The following is a 27,797-nucleotide window of genomic DNA, read 5'->3' on the forward strand; positions in this document are numbered from 1 at the left end:
ACTGGTGTAGATGGGAGGAAAACTATTTGTCTTCTTGCCACAGACTTCAACAGTCCTAGAGTTATGCCACCACTGATGACTTCTGAAAATGATCTAGGAGCTCTTCCTGACTACAGAGGGCAACTCAACTTGTGCTGGCTGATGAGGTTTCTACTCCCTGCTGTCTACTTTGCCCTTGAAGCATTGACATCTGAGGTGATTATCAGACAGCTTACACCACTTTATTACCACTTTAAGATAAACGCTCACAGATTTTACTCTGCACTAAAACACTGCACTGTAAACTGTGGCAGATTAAGAGTCAAAAGGCCCAGAATTTTGTGCACCAAAGGCAAGAACTTCATCCACCCTCCAAAGTTAAATCATTCCTGCTAATCAACTGCCTAAGTTACGCCTGTTGCTAATGATCTGGACAACATTGTTCTAAACAGTGTTAATTAAACTGTTTGGTCATTAGGGGAGGGGAATCAAACCATCTGACCTTCTCCTGCCTAAGCCCTGTCTGTTACCAGCACACATTTGGAAAAGCTACCTCACTGTTCTGACTTTTACAGAGCACTTGGCACAGCTCTATGAACTGAGACAGAACAACTTGTAACCTTTAATTTGTCCTAGTTTTTGTAGAAAAAGCTCAGATGGTGCTCATTAATTCAATTATTTGCTATATTGACTATACATCACCAGAAACCAATTTTTAAAAATCCTTTCAGCTCTAGAAAACATTTTTTTAAATCTGTTTTTCAGCTTATCTACAGTGATGAACAAGCATTGCTGCATCTACCAAAGTTTTAGACTAGAAAATATACCTCAACTGATTCAGTATTCAAGACTTATTTTTATAGAAAGGCACTTGTTATATCCTTTAAAAATACTACCTATGCCACACATAAAGTGAAAAATACACACATTCAAAAAAATGAGCTGCTTTAAGGGTCATGTTTCTAGTGATGTATTTGACAAAAGCAAAACCTACCTGTTGGGAAACTGAAACCATCTGCTGAATGTTGGCAACAGTAGCCTGTTGCTGGACCACTTGTGGGAGTTTTGCAACCTGCAGTGACATGAAATAAAGAAAGATTGGATCAAAATAAAAAGCTGCTGATAGCAGCAAAACACCACACCTAGCAAAACTTCTACCAAGGGAAAACCTTTCCAAAGGCCTGCTCATGGTAAGTTGCAGCCTGGCACTTTCAGTGAAGCTGAATGTTTGGGAAACATTTTAGATTCGTGAACTGAAGAACTTAACTAGGGGAGGAAGAGAAGACATATTCTCAATTTTAACTGCAACATACTCATTTCCTCCTAACTACCTATAAAATTGAAGAAAAGCACACAAGTTCCAATGGGTTAAATTATCTGGCATACACTTTTGAAAGAGTAAGGCTTCCAACTCCTAACCCCCTTCTTTTTCCTTGGTTAGACTGACGCAGTTACACAGAAAAGAAAATACGTGAGTTGTCACCTACTCTTGGCTGCCAGAAATTAGGCTGTGAGGCAGCACCAGAAACAGGAAAATCTCTGGCTGAATTTTCCTTAGTAAGCACAGTATGGAATCCCTTGCCTAACAAAAAGGAGTGACTCAATTATTTTATTTCAAAGAGGAAAGGTGAACTTACAGCTCATAGTTCCTCTGACCTGCTGTAAGACTGCATATTCCGCACCAATGAATTTTATTAAAAAGTCAATTTAAATGAATGTGTGACTAGAATTAAAATGAGTGGGTGCTGAATTCTACCTCACCTGTCATCTTTGCAATTCTCCAGTGCCAGTATAGTTTAAAGGTGTAACCTGCGTTACCTGTACCTGAATCTGGGCCTGTACTTGCTGGGTTCCACCTGGTTTCTGGGTTTGGGAAATTGGAGTCGTTAAGAACTGTGTTTTAATGGCAGGCTGTGTAGCATAAGTTACTTTTTGCTGCTGTGAAGTCTGCTGCTGGGTCTGGACTGTAACCTGTTGAGCATTTATCTGCAGAAAAGAAAAAAAGGCATCAATGACTATAAAAGATACCTGTATTTTAAAGAATATGTATGTAGATAGCAAGTTTAATTACATTTAATTATTGAAAAAAAAAATTCTCCCAGGATTAGCAATAACTAAATGAGCACTAGGTGAAAGCTTTCATGCATTTACACAAGTATTGAGAATTAAAGTATTTAATGAAAAGGTTCTCTCTTACACACAACACACACAACAATGCACTTACTAAAAACTACCAACCAACCGCTTTACAGAAAAAATGAAACATCTGAGAACCTGTTCTCTCTAGATATACTTAAGATTCACCCCTAGAAATCCTGACTGACTCTCTAGGAGTGTCCTGGTAATCCAGAGTCAAAGCTTTACAGCCACAGAAGCACTGCATAACTGAATGGGAGAGCAGACAACAGTACCTTTTGCTGCACAGTAGCTTGTCCCTGTGCAACCTGGGGCTGGATGGCTTTCTGCTGCTGTGCTGCTTGGTGGTGCTTGAGTTTTAGCAGCTGCTGGACATGCAGTGGCTGTGCAACTACTGTCTGGCCTCCTGAAAATTACAGAAGTAATTACAACTGTAAGAGTCTTCAGTTTATTGCTTTGTCCTCGTACTTAGAGTTTGTAAACACAGATTCTGCTTTTTATAGACTTACACATCTACATAGCTTTGACCACTAACAACCCACAGATTTTAAGACCTATGATTTTTCAGTGGAGAAAATTTGTTACCAAAGGGCATGAGTAAGCTAGCTTTGTGTTCCAACAATAATCTTCCTACAGGGAAAAAAAAAAAAATCTTTCTGTACTATAGGGGACTGCTTTGAAATACAATTCTTCCTATTTCCAACTTGCATTCACATACCTGCTGCTTTCTGTGGCTGCCCAATGGCAACACTAATGCCTGCAACAGTCACGGGCAGTGTGGTGACTCCTGCAGATGACACAACAGCAGCTGGAACAGACACCACTGGAGGCTTTGCCAGAGCAACCTGTGCTGCTTGTGGGGTTTGGGCCTGGATCTGTCCTTGTGCTTGGAGCTGGGAAGCAGGAACACGAGTCTAAGCAGTAAGGAATGAAGATTATTGTACCAGCACAGAGAGATTTGCTGCATATAACACGTGATTATAAAGTGATAGCTGTAAATATTTCTAAATGTAATGGCTCCTGTACAGTGACACAATTCAGAGATGGTATCAACTGGTAAATGCAATGGAAAGCTGTTTATGTTACAGCTGCTCCTTCTGAACTGCCTAAGCAATGCAAAGGACACTCGTGAGTATGAATGATCAGTGCCTAGTTCACTTAAACCAGCCAAGAAATGTTTGAGACCGTTTTTGCCCAGTCAAAGCCAACTCACCAGGCGAGCCACTTGCAGGTTGGTCACTGTAGTGCCCGTGAGGACTGCGCCAGGACGAGGGGCTGTCACAGCAGTGAGCTGTTGAGTTTGCTGCTGCTGCTGCACTTGCACTTGTGCTGTCTGCTGCTGTGCCCCTTGCTGTGTCTGCTGTGCTGCCTGCTGCTGGGGGAGCTGCAGCTTCTGCTTCTGCAGCTTGATCAGCTGCTCCTGCAAAAATCACACACTTCCATTGTTTCCAACCAGTTACATTACAGGAGAAAAATAGAGACGCTTAAAAGGAGAAACATTCTGTACCAGACTAGAGCTAAGATTAAGAAACTAAAATGTAACTCTCTTACACAATGGCTTACAGTGTGTAACAGTAAGTGCTTTCCATCCTGCCCTACTCTACTATTGAAAGTGCTGTCAGAGTCACTGCCTGCATGACATTTTAGTAGGATGAAATTTAAGAGAGAAATACATCTCACTCTAGCCCAAGAAAACAGGACACAACACACACTGCTAAAGAAGCTTACAGTAACAATGACAGCAACGTGCCACATTATTTCATGAGCATTGCCTCACCTGTGACAATTTCCCTACAGTTTTTATTTGAGCCGGAGATTGGGCTTGTGCCTGAGCCTGGATCTGTGGGACCTGCACCTGAGCAGCCTGCTGCTGCTGTTGCCTCAGAAGCTGGAAGTGAGCAGGGGTGATGGTTTTGCCTGACAGCTGGACTGTTGGTGTAGCTATGAATAAAGAAAAGACAAAATGCTCAGAAGAAAACTTTTCAACATTCAGTTTAGTTCATTAATTTCACCTGAGAAGTCGAGCTGTTAAATGCTTATTTTTCTGTTTCAGCACACTTTGTGAATTTACTACATATAGGAACACATTATGATGAGCATGATGTAAAAGCAGAGTAGATCATAAAATACACAGGCCTTTCTCCACAATGGTTTTTAGTCAAGACAGTCAATTCTAATATTTTACTGCTAGATTGTTAATGATATTTTTAAATTGCAATGCCTACGGGCCAAGCTCTCTATTGCAACACTTCATCCAGAAATACAGGAGAAAAACGTAATCTGAGCACCAACAATAAAGCAAGTTAAAAATCAAAGCCCCGTTTAACTGTGTTCCAGACTTCCAGTACTGTGGGGCTGCGGTGGTCAAACAACCTACAGGAATTCTGGGGCCCTTCATGCACTACCAGAAAAAGTCCCTAAACACAGGATCATTACCCGGTGTAACCTGGGTCACCAAAGACCTTGTCTGGGTCTGCACAGGCGTTAGGTTGGTGGTGACCACGGCTGAAGCTGTCACCGATGTCACGGCACGGACACCCTGGGTGGAGGCGATGGTCACCAGCTCGGTGGAGGCCGCCGGCGCTGCGGCCGCTCGGGGTTGGCTGTGAACCACCTGGGCAGTGGCGGTGCCTCCCGAAGTCTGCAAGAGAACACAGCCTTTACTGCTCCATTCCCGTGCTTTATACACAGCTATGGAACCTTCTAGCAATGGACTAAGCAATTTTATAAACAAACAGAAAAAATGCAAAAAGGCCCAAATCTGTCTAACACGTCCATTTGGATGCATCTTAAAATCAGTATGTGGTTAAATCTTTTTCCAACAGGCTGATTACCAAATCCTTCACTCCATTAGAGACATTTGGTTTTAGTGCCTTTCAATATTTTGCTTTATCGTCCATAGTCTTAAACCATTAACATAATAATGAAGATCATAGTTAATAAAGCACTAAACAGTTACAGGCTGAAAACGTTAATGACAATACATTGCTTTTAGCAGCACTTGCCTATAAACCATTTTTAACAATATCAAGCATTTTTTTCTGATAAACGATTCCAGTGTGTTCTGATGTTTTGGTAAGAGAGAGGGGTTTGATGAAGAACTCCATGATGCACATGAAATCTGCAAGAAGCAGAATTTCTGACAACATGGAAAGCTGAAGAAGAAAACAGATATGCTGCTAAAACATGCAACCCAGATCAACCCAGGAACACAACTAGTGACAGGATCTACTCACAGTCAGCGTCCCAGGTATAACAGGTGAGGCCAGACGTTTATTGATGGGCTGGAAGGTGGCAGCAGGGACCCCAGCAACAGTGTTCACAATGACATTTCCACTCACTGTAGCTGAAAGCAAGACAGAATTAAATGGGAGATTCTGAAAGTGAAAATCCCAATGTCCCATCACCTCCAATGCCCAATTATAAAGTCTCCTTACCAGTCTGGATGCTCGTCCCCGTCACTGCTGTTTTAATGGTGCCTGCCTAATTAGAAGACAATTAAGGTAACAGTTCAGAAAAACAATAAAAGGAAACTGAGCATTGTTTACTCTACCATGCTGTTTAACACAATGCTGTATTCCAGAAGTGACAAAATAGGAAAAATGCAGTGGAACACACAGATTTCTGCAGTTGTTCATTGACTCTATAGATCACAACAACTAATGTGTGCATCAACATTCTGCCTCAGTAACGAGCAATTGTAGACCAGCCAAGTGTGTGGTAAACACAGGTCACTGGACATCCCTGTTAGCAGAAGAAGGGAGCAATATCTTACTCTGGCACACCACAGACAACCACTCACACAGGAACACCCCTGAGCACTTCATACACAGCAATGCTGGTGGGTCAGAACACATCCTCTGTGTCTTTCTGCAAAAGCTGTTGTTCTCTTGCCCTTCATCAAGCAAAGGAAAACCACCACTGCCTTCACACATCACTATGCAAACTGGCTTGGCTCTAAATACAAAAGCCTCATACCAGTCATCAGATTCATTCAAACAGACTCTAGATTAAAGGAAAAATTTGCACAAATTTGCAGTAAAACCACCACAGTATTTCCTGTAGGACGCATCGTTTCATTTGCCTTGCAAAGGTTAACAAATCTTCGGTTTTTAAGCTCTGCGTAGTTCTTACAGCTACATTCTCTTTTATTCTCTGTATTCTGCAAGTTCTCTATAAAACACTTCTCATTGACTGTGTGAATCTATTCACTCAGACTTCACTAAAGTCTCAAGTGAAAAAGGAAAAATCATCTTTGCATGGTGTTTCTCCACCTCAGATTGCCAAGACCTGTTGCTACAATGGTGCAAACAGTCTTAATAAATCAGGAAACCAGGATATAGCATAACCAGGGAAAGAAAACAAGAAAAAAATACCTTTTATCTCACTATACTGACCTAAAATTCTCACTTTCCAGACGAAGCACGACACAAATACAGCACACACAGAAGAACTGAAGTTACTACATCAGAGGCACTGAGCTCTCCCTTTCTTACCAATACTGCTGTGTTGGCCACAGTAGTGACTGCAGTCTGCACCACTGCCTGTGGCTGCTGAACTACCTGTGCCTGTGGCTGTGGCTGTGGCTGGGCCTGCTGCACGGGGGGCTGCTGGGGGGGCTGCTGGCCCGCCTGGGGCTGCTGGGGCTGCGGGCCCGTCTGCTGCTGGGCCCTCTGCTGCTCCGCCAGCGCCTGCAAGGCAAGGAACACCTTCAGTCTTCAAGCATGGAACAAGCAAGATGTGGTTCTTTTAAAGCAAATTAAAGCAACAGACAAAACCTCTTTAATTCTGACCACAAAACCCCTTAAATTCTAACCAGAGACAGCCCACAAAGCCACCTTCACTCTCCAAGTCCACGTTACACAACCTGACTCATTTCAAACTACAAGCTTCAGTCATGGTTTTATGGCTTAGGGCATAGCACAACAAGCAACTTACCATCCACAAACAAGGATAAGTAGCTCTTTCTGAATAACATAAGAAATGAGGCTACAGAATGGTCAAGAATAAAACAAGATTTTTACATGTTTTAGTATCTTCTGCAAAAAGATGCTCCTCAGTGTTTAATGGGTTTGAGTGTTACAACAGACCCAAGGCAAGGTCCCACTTTGGGCCTTGGCTATCTAAACCCCTGTACCTGAACCATGTGCAGCTGCTCATAACACCTACTGTACTGCCAAACTGCTCCCAGGAGGCAGTTTTGCTCATACCTCATCTGTTGCCTAATTTTGGAATTACTGCAGTCATTTGTGCAGCAGAGATGGGACCATACCTTCTTCTCTTTGGCAATGCGTTCTGCTCGGAGGGACGCAACTTGAATAGGAGGGAGGGGCTTATCATAGTTGATTCCACTAGAAACAGTAAGAAGACAAAACACACAATATTTAAAAATAACTGAAACCTAAAGAAAGGGGAAAAAAAGTTCACTTTTATGCAATTTATATATCCTTCAAGATGAGGAGTGCTCACCTTTCTGCAAGCACCGATGCATGCTTTGGATTCTTCTGGAAAGGATTCATGCCAAGTCTGAAATTGAGCAAAACTGTATTACTGGAGACAGAAAAACCTTAAAACCAATATTTAATTTCACATCTTTTAGCATATAACACTACAGTTTTGGTGAAGTTTTCATGATATTCCCATCAGTACTGGAGCCTGCACACAGACAGACATTTAAGAAAGAGAGTAAATATTAAGTAAATACAGAAAAACTGCAGGAAGATACATAGAAAAGAATGTACTACTAAACAGCAGACACCAAATTGTTTACAATTCAGGCAAATGAATATAAAGTAGATTAAAAAAAAAGCCCGAGTGCTGTTCTGCTCTTAATGACAAAGAGCAAATTCCTGCAGTGAGACCCAAACGCACAAAATACGGAGGTGTTTGCAATAACACAACACACAGAGAGAGATCAAGAACAGAGAAACAGAGTGTGGAATAATTCTGGGTTTTGAGAGCCATTCAGAACACAGTTTCCAGGAGATCCGTGGTGACAGGGAGATCAAACGATCCCAGGTAAACTTACAGAGGTTTGATAGGTGGACTTCTTTTCCCTGCAATCATTTTCATCATCTCAAAATGATTAGTATAAAGCTGTGTGTGGGTTGCACCCTCATCTTGAGCATAGATCTGATTGGTACGAAGTGGGCGACTGTTTTTAGTCTAAAAAAAGAAAACAAACCAACTTTCAATTGCAAACACACCCAAAAGGGCATTTTGTCTATGTTTAAACACAAGGCGCGCTCGTAGATTATTTAAAAACATACTCCAACATATCTATCACAGACTGGTTCCTGCCTCGTGTCACTGATAACTTACTGTCACACAAAACTCTATGGGAAATATATAAAGAAAGAGCAAAATAAGGAGCAGTTCTCACGGTCACACTGGCATCAGCACTTGGGGACGTACAAAATGGCAAACTCTAATTTGAAAAAGAATCTTTGCTTTAGTTTAGATTTTGCAAGTTTAATTCAGTACCCAAACCAAGAGCCCATTAGTTTACAGTTATGCGTAGCGCACACGTAAGAAAATAAAACCATCACTGCACTGCTCTCCCAACAAAGCTAGGTTAACATCCACACACCATGCCACTCTAACATTTGGCTTCTCCTAAGCAGAAACTGCCAGTCAGGGACAAACCTCCTTAGCAGTCAGAGAATGGGACTACAGCCAGAAGGTCTGGATTCTCCACCCAACTCTGTCACTAAATTGCTGTGTGGTTTGGAAGAAGGCGTTCACAGTCATGGAATTTGTTTTTGTTTCTGTAGCATCCTATCATCCTCATTTACTAAAAGGTGTTTCAGGCATCAATTTCACTATATATTTGTAATCCACTTAGACTCTAGCATGAAGTTCATTCTTACAGATCTTATGTACCATCAGGATAAGATACATGGTGGTTGTTTGGTGGAAAAATGCCAACTACAGTTTAAGTGAAATCACAAACTTCTTGCATGATCTAAAATTTATCTATCAAATCCAAAAGCTGAAGTCTGGTGTCAATCCACTGTATCAACAAAGAAAGGAAAAATAAATTTGGAATTTTAATTGATGTTTCAGAACTCAAGTAACACTCAACATGGATCTCATATGAATTATCTGCCCACCTCCATTGCTGCTAAATACCACAGTGTCTAGATTTGATTTTGAAAGAATACCAATGCACACCTTATAAATACTTTTTGTCTTCTTTTTAGGATTAGCTTCGTACATTAGCTGTAAAATAAGAAGGAAAGTTAGATGATCTTTTGTGGAAGATTTTGTTCAGGTGCTTTTTCTTTTCAAAGAAATCACATAAAATAAGTGGAAATCCTGATGAGAATAATTTAAAAAGTCTTTTAAAAGTTATTTATTTACACTGTTGAAACGTTTAACAAAAAACAACTGTTTATGGAGATAAGGAAAAAAAACTCTACAACTTAAGGTAAAAACAAGACGCATCATTCTACGTGAACTCACCTTTCCTTCTTCCCTTGGGATTATGACATTCTCGTATCTGTTGCGGCACTGCTTGGGCGAGCGATAGACTCTGCTGCAGGAGTTAACAACGTCACTAACCAGGTCCCAGTTGGGAGTGTGTGCTGGTGACACAACAGCAAGGTTTAAAGGAAGCTCCAGCAGCTGCTTCACTGCCTGCAACAGAGAAAGGTACAAAAGCTTCAGGTGACAAATCGTTGCCATCTTCCGAACCTTCCCTTACCTGCATGTGCCCACACACCATTACTACAGTAGGACAGCTCAGGGCTAAGGCTCTGTGTTCACCTACAGTCACAGAGAATAAACAAGCATAAGGTGCCATTATGCAGATTGATGTGCAGGGAAACACTTGGAGATTGGTATGAGAGGGACAGAGAGCTGCTATTCAAGTGCTGCTCTCCTCTCAAAGGGGGAAGAACCTTAGCTGCATTATCCAGTGTCTAGCCAGCACAACTACTCTGAGTAATAGTAAGTGGTTTCTAAAACAACAGTTGGACTTAATCGTACATTTTGTAGTTTAGCCTTTAATTTCTCCTTAGAGGAGCACAAATGACAGGCAATCTGCTCCAAGTTATGTCATCAAAATGCCATTATGAATTAGAAATAACCTTGAAGAGATAAAGTGCAGGAATAAAAACACGACAGCAGAAGCTGCAGCTATTATCTGACCTGCAGAAGTGCCCAGTCTTCGCTGATCAACCACTCTGGATTATCCTGTCCAGCTTCAGTGGCTGGTTTGACAAGAGTTGGCAAAGGCTTTGCAAACTGTGTCTGTTGTTTCAACAAGATGTTCTTCTTTTGCTCTTTGCCCTCTCGGCGCATTTTCAACATTCCTGGGGTTGCTCGATCAAAGAGAGAACGAGGTGGGATAACTGCCTCCCCATGACGTTGCTTCTTCTTTCTACCTGCTGCCAAGACAAAAAATAAAGCATTATTGGTGGACAGATACTACCATTCTTTGATTCCTCAGCTGCAAAATGCTCCTACGCTTACAGAGTACTCCCCCCTGCCTCTGAAAAGCACGGTCAGGAACTACACAGAGCCTGTTATAAAGTAAGACCAGTCCTGTCCTAACTCACAAAATGGAACGCCTGTTTTCTAAAACTGTCCTTTTAAGAACACTTTTATGTCTAAAAAGAAGACACACCCTAAGAAGTGGGCCTTGCAGCAACTCCACTGCTTCAAGGCCATGGTGAGACAAAAATTTTCATCTCTTCAAATCTGCCAATCCCATCTTTACTGGACCAGACATGTAGAAGGTATGAAAACCTCCAATTTTTTTAAACTATCAGCAATAAATCTCAGAACAGTTTTGAAGAAACACTCACCAGACGGATCTGTTTTGTGTCGTTTACGCTCCTTCCTGACGTACACTGGAGGCAATTTAGACTCTGGAATAGGGGTGGTATCATACATCAGGCACATAACAGAATCTATGTAGATATCATTGTCATCCTGAGGTGGAGTAGGAGGAGTCCAGAGCTGCACAGAACAAAATTTGTGATTACTGCAACGTTAACTCTCCACTGATCTTTATTTTAGGTTTCATAAAATAAAAAGCCTGTTTAGGCTGCCTGGTGCTACTTTTACTTACTGGCATAATTTCAGTTTGTCCATCTGGACCTTCATAGACATACTCCTACACAGCAAAAAGAGAACACAATTCAAATGATCCAACTGAAGTCTGAAAGGAACAGGTATTCTCAGAGTAACTGTTAAGAAAAACAAGACTAATCAGCAATTACTTTGTTGTACGCATCCTCCCGAGTGTAGGTTAGAAGTTCCTCTTCATCCTCCCAAAGCATTTTTTGCTCTCTTTCCTTTAACTCCTTCATATGCTGGACTTCCCAGGCTTTCTTTGCAGTTTTCAGTTTGATCTAGATGAAAGTCAGACTCCTTAGAAACTTTACACAGTAACATATAAATGCCTTGAACTTTGTCATTTTCAGCCACGGGAATCTTATAGCAATTTCTTAACAGATACTTTCACAATCATTTAGAAGATATTTCTTGGCCTTTGTTGAGGGTTTTTAAACCATCAATATAAAGCAGTCAAAGAATTTCAGTTAAACTGATGCCTTTTCCTGGTCTTAAAATCAAGAGTCAAACATGGTTAGAAGGGAAAAAGGGATTTTACCTTGGTATTTATTTTAAGGATCTTTAGGTGCACACGTCCAGGTCAAATGCACCTCTATGCACACCACAATGCACAACCCCCAAATGATCTGGTATAACATTATAGGTTTTACTAATTAGCACATCTATCAAAAATTCCCCAATGAGAGCCTTGAATGAGCCCCTCTCCCCAAGGAACCTTCCCCTGGATGGTTCTATCTTGGTTTACAGAATGTGTTCTGGAGAGGACCTTGGGGTCTGGGGCACACTAACCCTTAACTACAAAGCTTCTAAAATGTTTAGTCCCCTAGCTGAACAAACAAGTCCAAGGATGTAGGCAAAAAGCACCAAGAATACAGAAGTTGTAAAAAGGTATAACAGGGGTATAAAAGAAAAGGCAAAAAATCTTCATGGCATAAAAACAATGAAGACAACCAGAACACAAGCTCACTGAAGTTAATGAAATTTTTTCCCTCGCTATCAATGGAGTACAACAAATATTTGCTGAGCTGGGCTGAAAGTAATTCCCATTTTATAAAAAAAGAAATTAAGAACTGACACCTGCTTAAACCAGAGAATCCCAAAATAATAAGCTCTCTGTAAGACATTATGCTGTTCACAAGGTATAGCAAGAAAAGATCACAGAAGTGCCTACAATATATTCCACATCACTGGAGAAACTTCCATTTCATATTGAAAATATAATAAAAGTTGTTCTGTGACAGAATAACATGGAAAAGAAAGATTTGTTTTACCTCACTCAACCGTGGCTCATTGTCATCAAATGAACCGTGGAAGAGCTCCAGATAATTCAAAGCATACTTCTCAATTGGAGTCAGCTGAGGGCAGTATCAAAGTGAAAAAATGTTACTTTAAGGATAATAAAACAAGTGTTACATGAAGTATCAAAGCTCTCCTTAAGACTCATCTTAACATCTTAAATCAGGGGGAGATCTCCTGTCCATTTAATGGAATAGACAACAAAGTTGCTTTAAGGTCAAACTGCAAAGAAATTGAAACATTTGAACTAAACATTACTTTTTAGCCAGATATTCAAGGGAAGATGTTGGTACCTGATCCACGACAGCAACTAACTCCTGCAGCTGTGAAGGCTCTTCATTGTATTTTGTCTCGCAGAGCTCTGAGATTAAAGGTTCAATGCTTGACTCAGATCCTATTTCTTGAATGTGATCATTTGACTCCTCATCCTCTCGTTCAATGCTGTTGAGGGCCTTTCAGAAAGATACATTTTAAAAATAATTAAGAATTCAAAAATACGGAAAGAAACTCCATAAGGAGTTCACTGAAATGCCACACAAATGTCTGGACTAAGACTCTGCTGCAGCAAGAGAAATAGTCCCAGAAAGTATCAGCTTTGGGCTTTTGGGCTCTGACAAAAGAGCATAAAACTATCAGAAAAAGAGACAGAATTTACCCAAATAACACAAGATCAGTCAGTTGTTGAATACTAACGTTGCACAGCTGTATTTTTAATGTATGTGTTAATCATTACCTCTATGAATGGTCTTGCAACTTTAGGTGAAATATTTTCTGCTGGAGACGGCTCTTGAGAAAGTACCACAAATTCTTCTGCTTTCACTCTAAATCCAGAATCCTCCATAGGAGAATGAACCTCAAACAATTCCTGAATTGTTTGCTTGTTAAATAGAAGGAAAAAAGAGAAATACATTCAGTTACTGGGAGCATTCTACTTTTTTTCTATATTGGGAGTGCCAGCTGGGATGGTCTGACTTCACCAGTGGAGTCACTGCCTCATGCATCTTCAGAGCAGCAATTGAGAGCCTATCTCTCTAAATACACAAACTTCTTATTTCACATTTTTAAAGCTATTGAGACCTTCATCCTTGCAAACACTGCAAAATTTTGCAGCAGGGTGAAGAAATCACAATATCTTAAGTCATGGGTGATATCTGTGCATCACTATGCAAATAACAGAACAAAACAGATGGATGGTATTTTAGAGAATGTGGCCCCAACACTGAGAGTTCAAGCAATCATGAAATCCAATATGTTTCCTTATTAATTCTAGCCCAGACAGACTTCTACTAAACTGCTTCTAAACACTCCAACACAGATGCTTGAATTTATTAAACACTGAGACATGAGTGTTTCAATGCATTCTGAATATTAACTTACCTGTGTTAAAAAGGCCATTGAATAGTCATTTCCCTGAGCAGCTACTTCTCTGATCAAGTCCTTTGTGCCATTTTTCAAAAGTTTCTCTTCTACAGAATTACCACTGACAAGCCTAAAAAAAACGAAAAAAAAAGAGAAATCTGGTAAGTCATTTCCAAAACAGCTTTCAGAAACAAAAAGATAAATTGTCCGTAGAGAATAACACTATACTCTTAAAATGTGATAATTTCTGGGAGTTTTTTTAGTTATGGTGCAGGCCCAGAAAAACAACACACTACCACCGCTACTGTAGGGCTTTCTTTTAATAATTTATGTTAATTAAAAAAAAAAATCAACAACATAAAGGAAAAGTTATAAAATTCCATGTAGGCTAACAGACAAAACCCATGCAGGTATGATTCATTCATTACACTTCGTGTTAAACCCCCCCCACTTTTTCACAGGATATCCTGGCAACTTTTTTTATTGAAGGGAGGTGATTTTCAGCACTGTTTCCACTTTATTCCAGGTCATACAGGGCAGCACTGTCTGAAATAACCTTACATTAAAACATGTTAAAGAGCAGACACTGACTGTCACCATCACCTGTATATATGGATATCTTTACATCTCCCAATTCTGTCACACCATTCCTGAGCTTTTGCATCCATCACTGGGTTCAGATCATTGTCATAGAACACAACAGTGTCTGCCTCGACAAGATTGACTCCCGTGGAACGGCTGTGAGAGGAAAGGATGGCACAGAAAATGCGCTTGTCTCTGTTGAAAATTTTCATCAGCTCCTACATGAACAGAATAAAGCAAGGACTAAATAAACCACACACCAAAATAAAATGCCAAACCAAATTCACTACAGCCTAATAAAAAAACCCAGATAAAAACAAGTCAAGTGTTTCAAACTGAGTACAAAACGAGGCAAATTTCCTTTCCCTGTTGTAGTGTATAAAAGCCTTGGCAGCACATACTGCTATACCAGTGGGCAGCTGGTAGGGCACACTTACCTGCCGTTGTTCCTGGTTGGCATATTCATCAATCCTCACAAATGTGAGGAAATGGAAATTCAGGAACAACTCCAGTATGTCCAGCATCAGAATCATCTGTGACAAAATCAGCACACGGCGCCCTTCAGATTTCAACTTCTGAAGCAAGACAGCAAGAGCTTCTAATTTTCCTGTAATTCAAACAGAAAAACCAATAAGGAGTTTTATACAGAAATTCCATTCATGTGACACAGGAAATTACAGAAATATTGTCAGCAAATGTCCTTTACCTGAGTCATACTGCACCAGCCGGAGGTCAGGGAACTGAAGCAAGTGAGGAGTTGTCAGCTGTTGCAACTGATGCAAGTGTGGAGCTGCCTTCTGCCTTAGGCTTTGCTTAAGGAGTTTCAGTCTGTGACTGTATGAAGGGGGAGGATTTGCTACATACAAACATGGGGGAGCAGCAACTGCAGCTGGCAACACAAAGAGAGCCCTGTGAAAAGCATCAAAACAAGGAATTCCAATTTAAAAGCAACACATAAATTGATTATCAATAATCATAGGCATAGCAATAAAAGTCAGTCTTGGCTAAACTAGCTTCTCTCTGTATCTCTGGGTCTTAACTCTTGTTAGTTGGGTCCAAGAGGTACCTATTCAAGTAAATCCAAAGCATAAAAATGTAAGCCTAAGTATGGTCAGCTGAATTTGGGCTTGAAATTAGGAAAGAGACCCTGAAAACATTTCTTATAAAGATGCAAAGGAAACAGAAGTGGCTTCTTTTTACTTTCATGCTGCATGTCGTTTACTGCTAAATAAACCAGTCTAAACCAAATAAGCTCATCGAGAGAAACTTAAGCCTTTTTGAAAGGTGTTTTAGAAATAACCAGATGCTAGGCAGAGTCACACATTACCTGTTAACAAGATCCTTTACAGATTCCTGTTGCTGAACCAAACCCAGGATCATTTCCCGCAAGGGGTTACTTGGGCCTCCAGAGGCACTTGAGGAAAGGCAGCAGTTGACAAAGCCAGCCCACCTCCAGCTGTTGCCTTCACTGGAAGGCAGCTGGGAGGCCTTCCTGTCTCCAGCCAGAGAGCAAACACTCAGCACGTCCCGGCCGTACATCGGGGCCCGCCAGCAGCGGCGCTCGTTGCCGGAGAAGATCCTGTCCAGGCGCTCCTTCAAGAGCCGGTTCTTCTCCTCATATGTCTCCTTTGCCAAGAAAAGGTGAATAAAAACCACATTTGCTGCCCATCACAATAAATGAGGGGTTCGAGGTTCTTTAGAATGAAACTATCAGGATCAGAGTATAGATCCTCAAGTAGAACTGCTACTTAGGCCAATTACTAAAGGCATAAATTTCAGATAAAATCTAAAGACTACAGCTGAATTCAATTCAGATTGAAGAGTCAATTCTACCTTAGTTTAGTATCTTCTTGCTTTTTAAAAGTACATTTTCATAGCTTTTGATATATTCTTGATGTTTCCCTATGCTTTGTAAGTTGCTTGAGTATCTTTTCTAAAAACTTGTTAAGATTAGAAATCTATAGAAATTTGCCCAATTTGCCATTGTGTTCAAAACACAAAAAAGAACTTATGATTTCTTTGTTTATGCATCACTACACAATTAAAATATGTAACAGTTACAAGAACCTGTCTATCACAGCACAAGAAAGCTGTCAGCTGCTTTTATACACCAGAATTTATTTTATCTATGGATAAATGCATCAGCTCTGTCAACCTGAAACATGGACAGAAGTTGGGCTATTTACCTCTTCTGTAATCATCAAAGTTTTTAATTGATTCCAGCTTTGCAAATTATAGCTTCCAACTATGACGTGGACTTACAATTGATTCAGAAAGGTTGTGCTCCCACAAGAAAATAAAAATTGAGTACCTGTGACTGTCCATGCAAAGGTGCTGGTTTTAACACTGCTCCCATGTCACCAGATGGCAAGTTAGTCACTGTAGCTCTACCTGGAATACAAACTGAGGATAAACCTTGTGTTTATATATTTATTCTTCTGAAAATTGCTCTCATTTATTATTTTCAATAAGTAGACATTCCATAGCTGTAACACATCACTGTTGCAGACAAATTTTTAGTCTGAATGTCCATTGGGTATTGTAAATTTGTACTTTGTTATACACCACATCTCTGACAGATATTTACACTAACTGTTCTCACAAAAATCCAAGATAGATCAAAGGAATTTTACTTTGCTTTGTACAAAGCAAAGTGCTGTGCTGCATTTGTACTTTATTCAAAATTCCATGTACAGTGCAATACATGTTAACATTTAGAAAATGTTAATATGAGCACAATAGAAAATAGAAAACGTTCCAATTCAGGAAAAGATTGTTTTAACTTATCTTAAGCAAATCATCTCAGATTTTTCAGAAAACACATCAATTCAGTGTTATCTACAAATTGGTGAAATCATATGATGGAATCTCAGTAGCAGTCTTGTGAATTCAACTGTTAGCAGGTATTTTCCCAGACAGTTAACTACACTGTAAGAACATCACACCATTTTGAAGGAATGGTTTATATCCCAAGAAAATTACAGCAGATGGCCATTTTCAGGGAATGAACTCCAAGTGTTATATTTACCTTCATTTAATAATCTGCTGTTTTGTTGTAAATGCATTAATTTTTCTATTATTTTTGATCAATATCTTGGTTGTGTTTTTAAGCAAGGAACTGACCACATTTGCAGTAAGGCACCAAATACCCAAGCAACATTCACAGAGAGAAACGGAAAACTGTAGCTTGATCAGCTGGAGAAGTGAAAGAAATTAGATAAAATCAGAGTGGGAAAATGGAGAGCATTACTGGACATTCTCTGCCAGTATAAAAAATAATCACCCTTGATTTTTCCTTGCAAAAATTAACGAAGTATTTCAAATTTACTTCTTCCCACAAAAATTTGACCAAAGGCGAAACTACCAAAAAATCCCCCTATAATTAAGTTACATGCTCTCCCAAGTTTGTACTAAAAATTTTCTTAAAATTTTAGCACACATTGAGTACAAACTGGAAGAATTTGCCTCATAGTTTACCCACTTCTGAACTCAAGTTACAGAATTATGATCTGCAACAATTCTGAGTTATATATGAATGTGATTTTAGCAATTGAATATTTAGACAGAGACATTTCTTCAGGCTGGAAAACCCACCTTGCTGTGTGACTGCAGTGGAAGTTGGGACACCTGCCTGGTGCTGGTTTCCTAAAGCATTCAGGGCGTTCTGCACAGTTCCTGCTTGGGAAACCGTCTGCATGACCACGGGGCCCTGAGGCCTCAGGTACTGTTGCCCAGGGGCTGACACAATCTGAAGGACACTTCCTGCAGTGGAGGATTTTAAACCACATTAGGGTGGAGAGAGTGGGAAAGAATTCATGTTTTCTAGCAGAATCTATTACCATTGCAAACAGATCATTACTACTTCAAACTATGTTAAAGTTTACCAGACACGTTCATTACACCAATCTGCTAAAAAGGAGGGAAACACCCAAGTATTCACAGCTGAAGAGGAGTTTCATGTCATAGGGGTATCATTCTAATCTAGGTATTTATACAGAATTTGGACAAAATCCAATCAAACAAAAAATCTTCACTTAACAGTCCCTCTATTTATGTTGTTGGCCACAGAGAATCAAGATATGCAGATTCTCCTAAATTTGGCAATACACACCACCAGCAAGGAAGATTTGAGAACAAAATATATTGTTGGTAGAGCATTCAGCTCAGGGCAATAGTTGGGTAAAAATTCAGAAGCACGCCAAACTTTAAGTATTATTTACACAATTTCAGAACAAACCAAGAATGTTCTCAGTTTTGTCTGTTTCTGCTCAGCAGGGAGTTCATATGAAATAATGCCTCACCTTACTTTAGCTGTACTGCATGGGTGTGAAAACAGATCAAATAATAACATTTTTGAAATACAATACAGAAAAAGGAAGTAACCATGTCTTTCATTTGATAGGCATTTATCTTTCAAACCAGAGCTACCTTGACACCCCTGTCTCACACAGAAAATAGGAAGAGCAGGGCAGTATAACCAGTGGAGCTGGAATAATCTCCACAACATACAGCAACAAGGAACGTGGTGTCCATATCAAAACATGAGCATTCTGAATAATGGCAAACTGCCTGTGTTGAAATAAGTACCTTGTAACTGCAGGGGCTGCCCTGCAGTGAGCTGGCGGAGTTGACTGTGTGATAAAGTGAACTTGTTCCCTTGGAACTGCAAAGTCACTGGGGTCTCTGGCTGAGCGATCCTGCCTTGTGCTCCTGCTATAGAAGCCAGCTGGGCTATTTTTACTACCTCACCACCTGTTAAGGAGGGAAACAGGCATTAAAAAAAAATCAAAGTGGTAGGCAAGTTTTTCAATATTCACAATTCCACATTTTGGTTAGTAAACTGGTGCTGAAGCGCCTTCCATGCATAATTATACTTAGTGCATCAAAAGTGTCATATAAAAGTTAAGCAGGTATTGCTTTCTATATTTGTTGGACAAACTGGAAAGAAGCTGATTGTTTAAAGGGTAAGAACATCAACATTTTAGAAATTACCACTTTCATTAGCAAAAAAGTTAAGAGCTACCTGAAAACTCATGTGACACTTTGTAACAGAACAAGTATAGACATTAAAGTGATTTTCACTGCCTTTTCAAGAGCATGAAGGAAGCTTCAAGGAAGAAATTAAAATATTTGTATGTGTGGCACAGTCAATACACATCTGAAATTTGCTGAAGAAACATGATTTATATCAAGCAATCTGCATTTAGACAAACCAAAAAGCTTCAAAGTGGCAAGCACCAAGCTTTTTGTGATTTAAATGCAGAAAGGTTAGAGGCATTTCAGCATTAAGTTTTACGATACTGAAAAAATATTGGTGTCAAAATTCAGCTTTTGTAAAGGCAGTGCATTACCCCAGAGATAAAATTAATACATCAGTGCTCAGTACTCTCTACACATGCTAATAGGCAGTGCACATACAACCTTAAAGCAAAGCCTCATCGCTTTTCTCTGCCTAACAGTGGCGACGCTCCTCTCTGCCAGAGAGGCCTTTAGCAGATGGATTAGTGTTTAACATGAAAGGAATAATTAGGAGAGAGCTAAAACATTTGGTCTGAAGGAAGTCTTGCCAGCAGAAGAAACATGCAGAAATAGGAGATTAAGTTGACACCGCTAATGTATGTCCACAGCAATTCTATTGTTTCTTATCCAATTTTCGATTTTCCTTGGTCATAAGCAACATACTGAGCAAGGCTAATCAGAAGAGTGAAAAAAAAACAACGATTCTGTACACATTTTAGGGTGCCTAGTAACTTAACCTCATTGTAGTACAAAGGTGGGAGAAACCTTGAAAGGGGAGGCCACTTACTAGGCAACCGTGCCTGGGCCTGAGAGGTCAGTACGAGCCTCTGAGGCAGCACACTCTGTTGGATGGTGTGCGGGGGGGGCTGTGGCTGTGGCTGGGGCTGGCCCGGCTGCGGGGCCGGCGCAGAGGTCTGGCCCCGCGGTTTCACAGGGTTGGCTGCGCTAGTTGCTGTGGTGAAGGTCACTGCGGGCTGGTGTCTTGGAGCACTGGTGGAAGCCTGAGTTGTCTGAAACTGTGCTGCTGCAGCTGCAATCAATAAGGGTTGTTTGTGCAAGCTGTTAGAGGTTTTAACTCCGCTCTTTTAAACAACCTGCATTAAAAAGAAACCTTCCAACAGGATAATCAAATGGCTATAAGAACGGCTTTGTCCTTACAGACTGGGATTGCTAGCCACACCTCTAACTCCATCCTATTTTTACAACATTATCTACTTGGAAAGCATTGTTTAAAGGCTAAATAAATACAGAGAAGCACTGTACAATCCCATCTTTGACAGAACATTACACGTCTTCAGGATTTAAATACCAACTGTGGCATATTTACTCCAAATACTAACAGGTTACACAAAGTTTAGTTTTGCATTACACTGGCAGATCATACTGTAGAAACTAGTGGGGAATTTTACTGGCAATTAGTCTGTTGGTATTTTTAAGCCATTAGTACTCTAGACCATTAAGCTAGTGGGAAAAGGAGTGCTATTAAACAGACTAATTTGTATCTGTCTATGCAGAGGTGCAGGTGACCAAGGTGGCACTGAGTCCCTTACCTTGATTTGAAGACACCGTAGCTATGGGGGACCTGCCTCGCACTTGTCCCTGCTGAGTCACCGTCGCCGTGGTCACCGTTCGTTGGACTTGAGTGCTTGGGAAAACCACAGTCCTGCCCTCGGGCTTCTGACCATACTGAACGGGCTGGAACAACCTGACAAGGACAGGAAAAGTCAAAGGCTATAGGAAGATCATAGCTTGGCCTTTAGAAACAACCTCTGTCACCCAAGGAACATATAAACTGATCATGTCAGATGCTAATCTCTTTCTTGCAGATGGCTGAAGCTGGCAAGACTCATCACTTCACAAACTTCCTGAGTAAACATTGTAGAAAATGATTTTGCTAAATCCAAGAAAGAAAACTTTCATTGCCATACACCCAGTTTAATGCAGGATGCTTCACGATTACAGCAAACACCTTAAAGAGGCTAGGTCAGTATCTGGAAAAAGATACTGAAGATATCTGAAAAAAAGGGCTCCCATATAATCTCCAGAGAGACATCAATATGCTGCAGGTCATCAGGCAGCTCTCTTGCATTAGACAAACAGTTCCACATTACTTTGAGAACACTACTTCACTAGGAGAGAAAAACTTTGAAAAAATTTACTGTTATAAAACTTCGTATGTCTCTTACATAACAGTGAGACCACACCTGACACTGTAGGCCCAACTAAGTCTTGAATTATCCTCATGTTAATTTTGCAAAACAACACTCCATTGCCATAAACAAGATCCAAGAACAAAGCTCATCTGCTGGTGCAGTAAGGACTATGGGAAATCCATTAACAAACTTCAAATGGAACTCCATGCCTCAAAAAACAAAAATTCTTGTTTTCAGAGGTAAACAAGAAAGCAAGAGAATAATTAAATGCAAAGGTAAGCCTGAGCTTTTGTGTAAATCACATTAGCAGAGATGCAGAGAGAACTCAGTAAAGATTGCAAGAGAACCACGTTTTGCTGCTGTAATTCTAGCCAAGGAGTGCAGGTGCACACACCTGCTTGGTTTGAGCTTCACTGGGTTGGGCCTCGCCGGTGGTGGAGGGGAGCTGTAGATTTCTTCAATCAACTTTCTAGTAACTTTTTGTTTTGGCAACATTTGTGCTTCATAATGAGTCATTTTGTCTTCCATTCCAATGAGATCAAAAAGAGACAGGTCCGATTCCTAGGGATTTCAGAAAATTAAGTTTGTTTTATGTGATGACCCAAACAGTTAAGTCCTCTTTATGTTCAATGTTGAATTAAATTGATATATATTTACTTTTTAACTTGAAATAGTTTAAGTTTAAGAAATAAACTATTAATTATTAGTCAAAACTGTCTAGAAAAGTTGGAAATAAATCTTAAACTGACAGTCCCATTTTAAGCATTAGAAGAAAAAGAGCTGACATCACTAGCCACTTATGGAAACCAAAGCAAGGCACACTTAACAATTCTTCATGTATCGTAGTTTCCAAACAATTAAATAGAACTATTTGAAGGTTAACTATCAAGCTTAAATGCCAAATTGTAATTTAGGAGTAGAAAAATATAAAGGATGGAAATAAAATGAAACAAAAACTTCAGCTGCTCCATTACTCATACTCCTTTTAATTATATTTTTTAATCATCTCAAGGAGTGCGATCGCTTGTTTAACAGTAACAGAAATAATGGTACTTCAAATGGATTGACAGAAGGGTACTAATTAGTCACTTTAACAGAATGTTCACTCTTAGGTGAAAAAGAGTAAATCTTGCTTTCCTTCAGCTACTGAAAGCAAAAAGAAAATTGCAGAATGCCATAAATAAGCACAGCGCTACCCAGAGTGACTTCAGTGTTGGAAAATTCCTGAAAACATGAGCACGATGAAAGCAAAGCTAATTTCCCTTTGACCAAGTAGTTCATGAAAAATTACTGTTCACAAACCACTTGAAAAGTTCAAACCACTATGACAAAAAAAAGAAAGAGATGCAGCAAGAACACACTTGGTAGGCACAGTTATGGAAGAGGGAATTCCTTCTATTTACAAACTTCAGGTAGACTTACGACATATAAGAAAACAATAGTAAGTACTGAAATTCTGTCAGGGCACTAAGAGAGGAAAAAAACATTTTCTACCAACCTTCCAAATATCCCTTTCCAGGGCTCGCAGCACCAGAGAGGCTGTTCTGTATTCCAGTGTTTCTGATACGTAAGAGGAGCTTGAAAGCCGGGGGTTTATCAGATCAGGGTGGTTACAAATCCGCTGCAGCTGCATCAGGACGTGCAGGACACTGATGAAGTGTCCACTTTTGAGGGCTTCCTGGGTTCTACCCAATAAATTATACAGAAAGAAGCTGATTTATGTGCAGCTTATATGGAAATGTCCCTAAATCAGCAAGGTGAGAATGAGCAATGCAGTATGTTATGCAAAAGTCTCAAAACAAGTTTAGATTTCACCAAGGGCTTCTGCAGTATTTTAAGCAGCACTGTACCAAAAGTAAATTTGGAAAAGTGGAACTTAAAGACCCAGGTCTGCCTTACAATCAAATACAGCCTATCCAGCTCCCTTGTCCTCTCCCTCCTTTGTTTCTGTTTCACCCCTGCACCTGTCAATTACCACTGACAGGGGGGTGGTGAGGAAAAACTCTGGGTTTTAAAAAAATGAAGAACTACTCATTAGAGACAAATGTTAAAACAGTGCAGCAGCAGACCTGACCATCATAACTCAATTCTTAGGTTCCAGAGGTAAATGCATGTTTTCCACAAGGCCACAGCATCACCTGCTGTAATTCTAGTCTATAAGGCAATCACATTCTATTCATGGGCCATAATGGAAAATTTCAGAGAAACACTAAAACACTTCCCACCATGACAATCATTTATTTACTTGCCTAAGCACTAAAAGTGACAGCATTTTACATTTACTGTTTTAAGACCTTACCCTGGTTGTAATATGACATCCTCATACATGGCTTTTTGTCTACTAGACAGACGGCACTTCAGCACGTGCTCGTATTTCTTTGTGAGCTGCTTTTCAACATCTCTCTTTGATCTCCGCAAAATAAACGGTTGAATCATCTGAAACGTTTCAGAATTGAGAGGAAAAGAATTCTCACTTCAAAGAGTTTACAACAGGAAGCTAAACCTATTCACACCGAACAGATTTGATGTGATAAACTGCATATGCTATATATAATCATACTGCTATGCACACAGTTGTATAGACATTAATTTGTTCTTTAATTTCTGCATATCATGCTTCAAAATCTGAGCCCTGTATTATTTTTTAAAAAAATCTCCTGACTCTTCTGGTAGCAGAACCCCCTGCTTTCAGCAGCATTTTCTGTCTAAACTGAACAAAGTGTTAAGAAAGGACACAAATTCTGATCTGAACCACGTATTTTTATTCCCCCTCTCCTCAACAGCATTACTTCTGCAGTAGGACACATGAGAAAAAATGACAACATACTCTGTGCAACCTGATGACCAGTTTATGGCAATAATCCTGGTTCTCCTCATTAGGTGCTTTTACTGGAAAATCCAGGTAAGGTCTGGAGATTCCCGGAATCAAAAAATGTACCATGGTCCACAGCTCCATCAATGTGTTATGCAAAGGAGTGTCTATCAGAAGCAACCGATGCTGGCTGTGAACAAAAGAGGACTTTTAATTGACTGATTACTACGCCTTTATGTTTGTCAGATACACAGATACACAGAAGAATCATGTAGATATACTTAAATTAAACCTAGGATAAAGTATCTTTTCAACCTTGAATATACCACCAAACTAGCTGCTTCATCACAGAGTATCAGAACATCAGGGGATCTGTTTGGGAGCACAGAATACCAGCAAAGAAGAATTACAGTGTTATGATAGCGGAAACAAAAAGAACTCAAGCATTTCTCTGAATCCTGAAGGTTTCAAATAAAGTTATCTCTCTACAGGTGCACGTTACTCAGGAATTTGGGCAGGCCAAGTCAAAAGAGGTTTTTTTTAATCAGTTTTCTTTTAAGAAGGGAACTGTGTCACATGAGAAGAGAAAAACCCACTCCCAGCAGGAAATCAATTCTCTGCTCTGTACCTGCGAAGACTGAAAAGTGCCTCCCAGTGCTTCTCAGTCATATTCTTTATTTGTTGCATCTCATCTACTATTAAGTATTTCCATCGCATTTTCATAAATGCTGTGTGGCCTTTGAACAGCTGCTTGTAGGAAGTGATACACACATTGAAGCTGTTGGGTTCCATCCATTCCTATGGAAAAGGAAAGAAAGGATGAGACAGAAAAGTTAAGACAAAACTCTCAAATATCTTACAACCAGCTACTTCTTCATTAAAAAAGACACTATGACCCAACACATTCTAAAAGTAAGTCTTGGTCTTTGAATTTTTGTCAGTTCAGAAAGCAGGTGAAGTATTGCAAGTATTGCTCAATGCCAAAGGGTTCAAAAAAGGCCTTTGAAAATCTAGAACCATTAGGTGTGAATCTCATTGTAAATCAACATGAAGTGTGTTAAAACTCCTCATATCACATCACCATGGAAGGAACATAGAGATAAATACAGGCTAAAGGTCTTAGGCAACAGCGTAAGAGTTGCAGAATACAGCACCTGTCTTTTTGCCCTAAGTTCTCTTTGGCTCCCAAAGTAGAGAAGTATTTTCAACCCTGGGCACCAGCGTTTCAATTCCAGTTCCCATTTCAATATGTTACAGCTCCGGACAACAACAAGGTGAGGGCCCCAGTTCCCTACAGAAGGGGAAACACAGCAGTTAACACTGGAAAGAGACTCTTTACAATGCATGTGCCTTATATTCTCCCTTGATTTTTGAAGTGCATAGCACTAAATTAATCATTGAAAATGAGATCCAATAACAACAAACAGAGGTATTCTAATGACTAATCCGCTCCTGGTCATTAAAGAATTTGTAAGGCTTTTTCTATTCTAATAAGAATTCACAAGTATTCAGAAGAATCTCTAGGGGGTAACAGATTGATCAGACACTATACTTGACTAGATGGCACCCCTATGTCACAAAGTATGAGAAAGTTATTCTGACGTAATCTTACTCCCATCATTAACTAAAGCCTGATATGGTTCAGCAGGGGAAAAAAAGTGACCCTAGGCTACAATTCACAAAGATAATGCTGGCCCAGTACCTGTCTAAAACTGTTAGCCAAATGAACTTACCTTCATTACAAGCCAAATGGGCAAAAAAGGCAATAATTTGCACTGTTTTTCCAAGCCCAGCCTCATCTGCCAGGATGCCATTGAGATTCTTTCTGTATAGCTTTGCCAGCCAATCCAGCCCAATCTTCTGATATTCTCTGAGAGACCCATACAACAGTGATGGAGTGTTGTATTTTACCTGTAATGTGAATAATATGATATTTTTTCCTGAGTTAAATTCACAGAGCATGGCATAAAGCATAAACTATAGGTAACTTGAAAAAAAAAAAACGCAGTTTCTTGCTAAAAGCTACAAAATAATGAAGAAATGAATCATTCTTTATGTAAACATCAGCACACAGAGTAGCAGAAAATAGGGACTCTTACTGCTGTTGTTATCCTGGAGCTCCCTTTAGGTAACAACATCTCCGCTGCAGCAGCGACTTCCGCTATGTCTCGCATGTGCTTCTTGGGAGGACTCGATCTGTCCATGCCCTTGTACTGGTCAATGCTGAGAAGGGAGTCTATGAGGACAACTTCCTTCTGGGGACTTTCCCTATCAGACATATGGTCTTCCATTTCTAGGAGAGAGAGGAAAATTACAGTGGCGTCTAACATGGTTCAGTAGCAGTTACACAAAGGAACTGAAATAACCAGGATTCAGACATGGTCTAAAGGAGGCAGCTAACTTTTAAAAGGAATTCTATGATTTTCAAGCTAGTTCAAGTAAAATGCAGATAGCCTAAGCTGAGGTTCATGCACACATTCAGGACATTCACAGTAGAATGCTGCTAGCAAGGATTTTCTTGCTATTTTCTAAGTCCGTGAGAGACTTTTCTCTCTCACAGAAGAGGTAGCAGGGAATGTAAACAACCAAGCCACCTGCAACCTTGAAAAGTCTTGTTTATGGTACAGTAGAAAAATATTTTGACAATGGGTGTTTTAGGATTTTAGCCAATCACCCCAAGGGGTGGCTGGTCCTTTGTCCAATTAGACTATGAAGAAAAAAAGTCTATAAAAGAGTTTGTAAAATAATTAAATAAATCAGTCTTGCTGCACAATTCCTGCCTGCTGGATCTTCTCTCCTCCTCCTCCCTATGGCTGCGGGACACAGTGATATACCCTAGGGCCCAGGCCTGCGGTAATAGCTAGGCTAACATGACCATTAGCTTTTCCACAGCTTCTAGGGAGGTCCTATCATATTACTTAAAACCTGTCTTCAAGTATGTAGACCTATCATCACATTAGTACAGAACAGAGGTGTAATTAAAGCTACCTATGAAGTGTGCTGTTTAATTCAGTGTAGAGAGGCTCTTCTAAGGCTCAGTATTGTTCTTGAAAATCTCACACAGCTTCACTTTAAGACAGGCAAACACTGCCCTCTTTTCACAAACTGAGAAATTTTCGATGTGATTCACTCAATATGTGTTTTCCCCTAGAACAAAATGTCTTTTCACAGAGTCCTGAAGAGCCAAGGAACTTATTTCACCTTGTAAATCAGCACAACTTCTTCTAAACAAAGAGTGATTTACCTTCCTCACTGCTCTCCTCTTCACTGTCAGGCTTCGGCTGGGGCCAGTGAAAATTTTCTGCAAAGGCACCTTCATACATCTTTACCAGATCTTCCAGAGGCAATTCAGCTGAAGGTTATTAAAGGATTTAAGTCTT

The 27,797-nt window shown here is 40.0% G+C and overlaps 1 protein-coding gene across 18 annotated transcripts in view; it reads right to left on the bottom strand.

Moving 5' to 3' along the window:
• Positions 1-27,797, bottom strand: part of EP400 (E1A binding protein p400) — a 57,762-nt gene that overhangs the window by 3,310 nt on the left and 26,655 nt on the right. For 7 of the 18 annotated variants that reach the window (XR_004243609.1, XM_032127575.1, XM_032127586.1 and 4 more), the window contains 41 exons: positions 27,662-27,769; positions 26,517-26,710; positions 26,151-26,328; positions 25,572-25,708; positions 25,046-25,215; positions 24,433-24,607; positions 23,905-24,041; positions 23,104-23,290; positions 22,000-22,166; positions 21,003-21,157; positions 20,240-20,482; positions 19,021-19,185; positions 18,028-18,195; positions 16,745-16,836; positions 15,761-16,059; positions 15,140-15,342; positions 14,871-15,040; positions 14,455-14,651; positions 13,870-13,981; positions 13,226-13,369; positions 12,786-12,944; positions 12,468-12,551; positions 11,343-11,474; positions 11,192-11,236; positions 10,926-11,079; positions 10,267-10,505; positions 9,580-9,753; positions 9,289-9,336; positions 8,144-8,280; positions 7,585-7,641; positions 7,388-7,466; positions 6,612-6,806; positions 5,553-5,598; positions 5,352-5,461; positions 4,552-4,756; positions 3,893-4,056; positions 3,329-3,535; positions 2,834-3,029; positions 2,391-2,521; positions 1,798-1,965; positions 974-1,051 (listed from right to left, as the gene is read on the bottom strand). Coding sequence is in view for 17 of the 18 variants with exons in the window: in XM_032127575.1 (XP_031983466.1) it covers positions 974-1,051; positions 1,798-1,965; positions 2,391-2,521; positions 2,834-3,029; positions 3,329-3,535; positions 3,893-4,056; positions 4,552-4,756; positions 5,352-5,461; positions 5,553-5,598; positions 6,612-6,806; positions 7,388-7,466; positions 7,585-7,641; positions 8,144-8,280; positions 9,289-9,336; positions 9,580-9,753; positions 10,267-10,505; positions 10,926-11,079; positions 11,192-11,236; positions 11,343-11,474; positions 12,468-12,551; positions 12,786-12,944; positions 13,226-13,369; positions 13,870-13,981; positions 14,455-14,651; positions 14,871-15,040; positions 15,140-15,342; positions 15,761-16,059; positions 16,745-16,836; positions 18,028-18,195; positions 19,021-19,185; positions 20,240-20,482; positions 21,003-21,157; positions 22,000-22,166; positions 23,104-23,290; positions 23,905-24,041; positions 24,433-24,607; positions 25,046-25,215; positions 25,572-25,708; positions 26,151-26,328; positions 26,517-26,710; positions 27,662-27,769 (6,209 nt within the window). In the remaining variant the exon portion in view is untranslated. The remainder of the gene's footprint in view (positions 1-973; positions 1,052-1,797; positions 1,966-2,390; positions 2,522-2,833; positions 3,030-3,328; positions 3,536-3,892; positions 4,057-4,551; positions 4,757-5,351; positions 5,462-5,552; positions 5,599-6,611; positions 6,807-7,387; positions 7,467-7,584; positions 7,642-8,143; positions 8,281-9,288; positions 9,337-9,579; positions 9,754-10,266; positions 10,506-10,925; positions 11,080-11,191; positions 11,237-11,342; positions 11,475-12,467; positions 12,552-12,785; positions 12,945-13,225; positions 13,370-13,869; positions 13,982-14,454; positions 14,652-14,870; positions 15,041-15,139; positions 15,343-15,760; positions 16,060-16,744; positions 16,837-18,027; positions 18,196-19,020; positions 19,186-20,239; positions 20,483-21,002; positions 21,158-21,999; positions 22,167-23,103; positions 23,291-23,904; positions 24,042-24,432; positions 24,608-25,045; positions 25,216-25,571; positions 25,709-26,150; positions 26,329-26,516; positions 26,711-27,661; positions 27,770-27,797) is intronic. The other 11 variants (XM_032127579.1, XM_032127577.1, XM_032127581.1 and 8 more) reach the window with 11 other exon arrangements.

This window comes from Corvus moneduloides, chromosome 18 (genome assembly GCF_009650955.1).
Source record: "Corvus moneduloides isolate bCorMon1 chromosome 18, bCorMon1.pri, whole genome shotgun sequence".
In the NCBI taxonomy this organism is placed as follows: domain Eukaryota; kingdom Metazoa; phylum Chordata; class Aves; order Passeriformes; family Corvidae; genus Corvus; species Corvus moneduloides.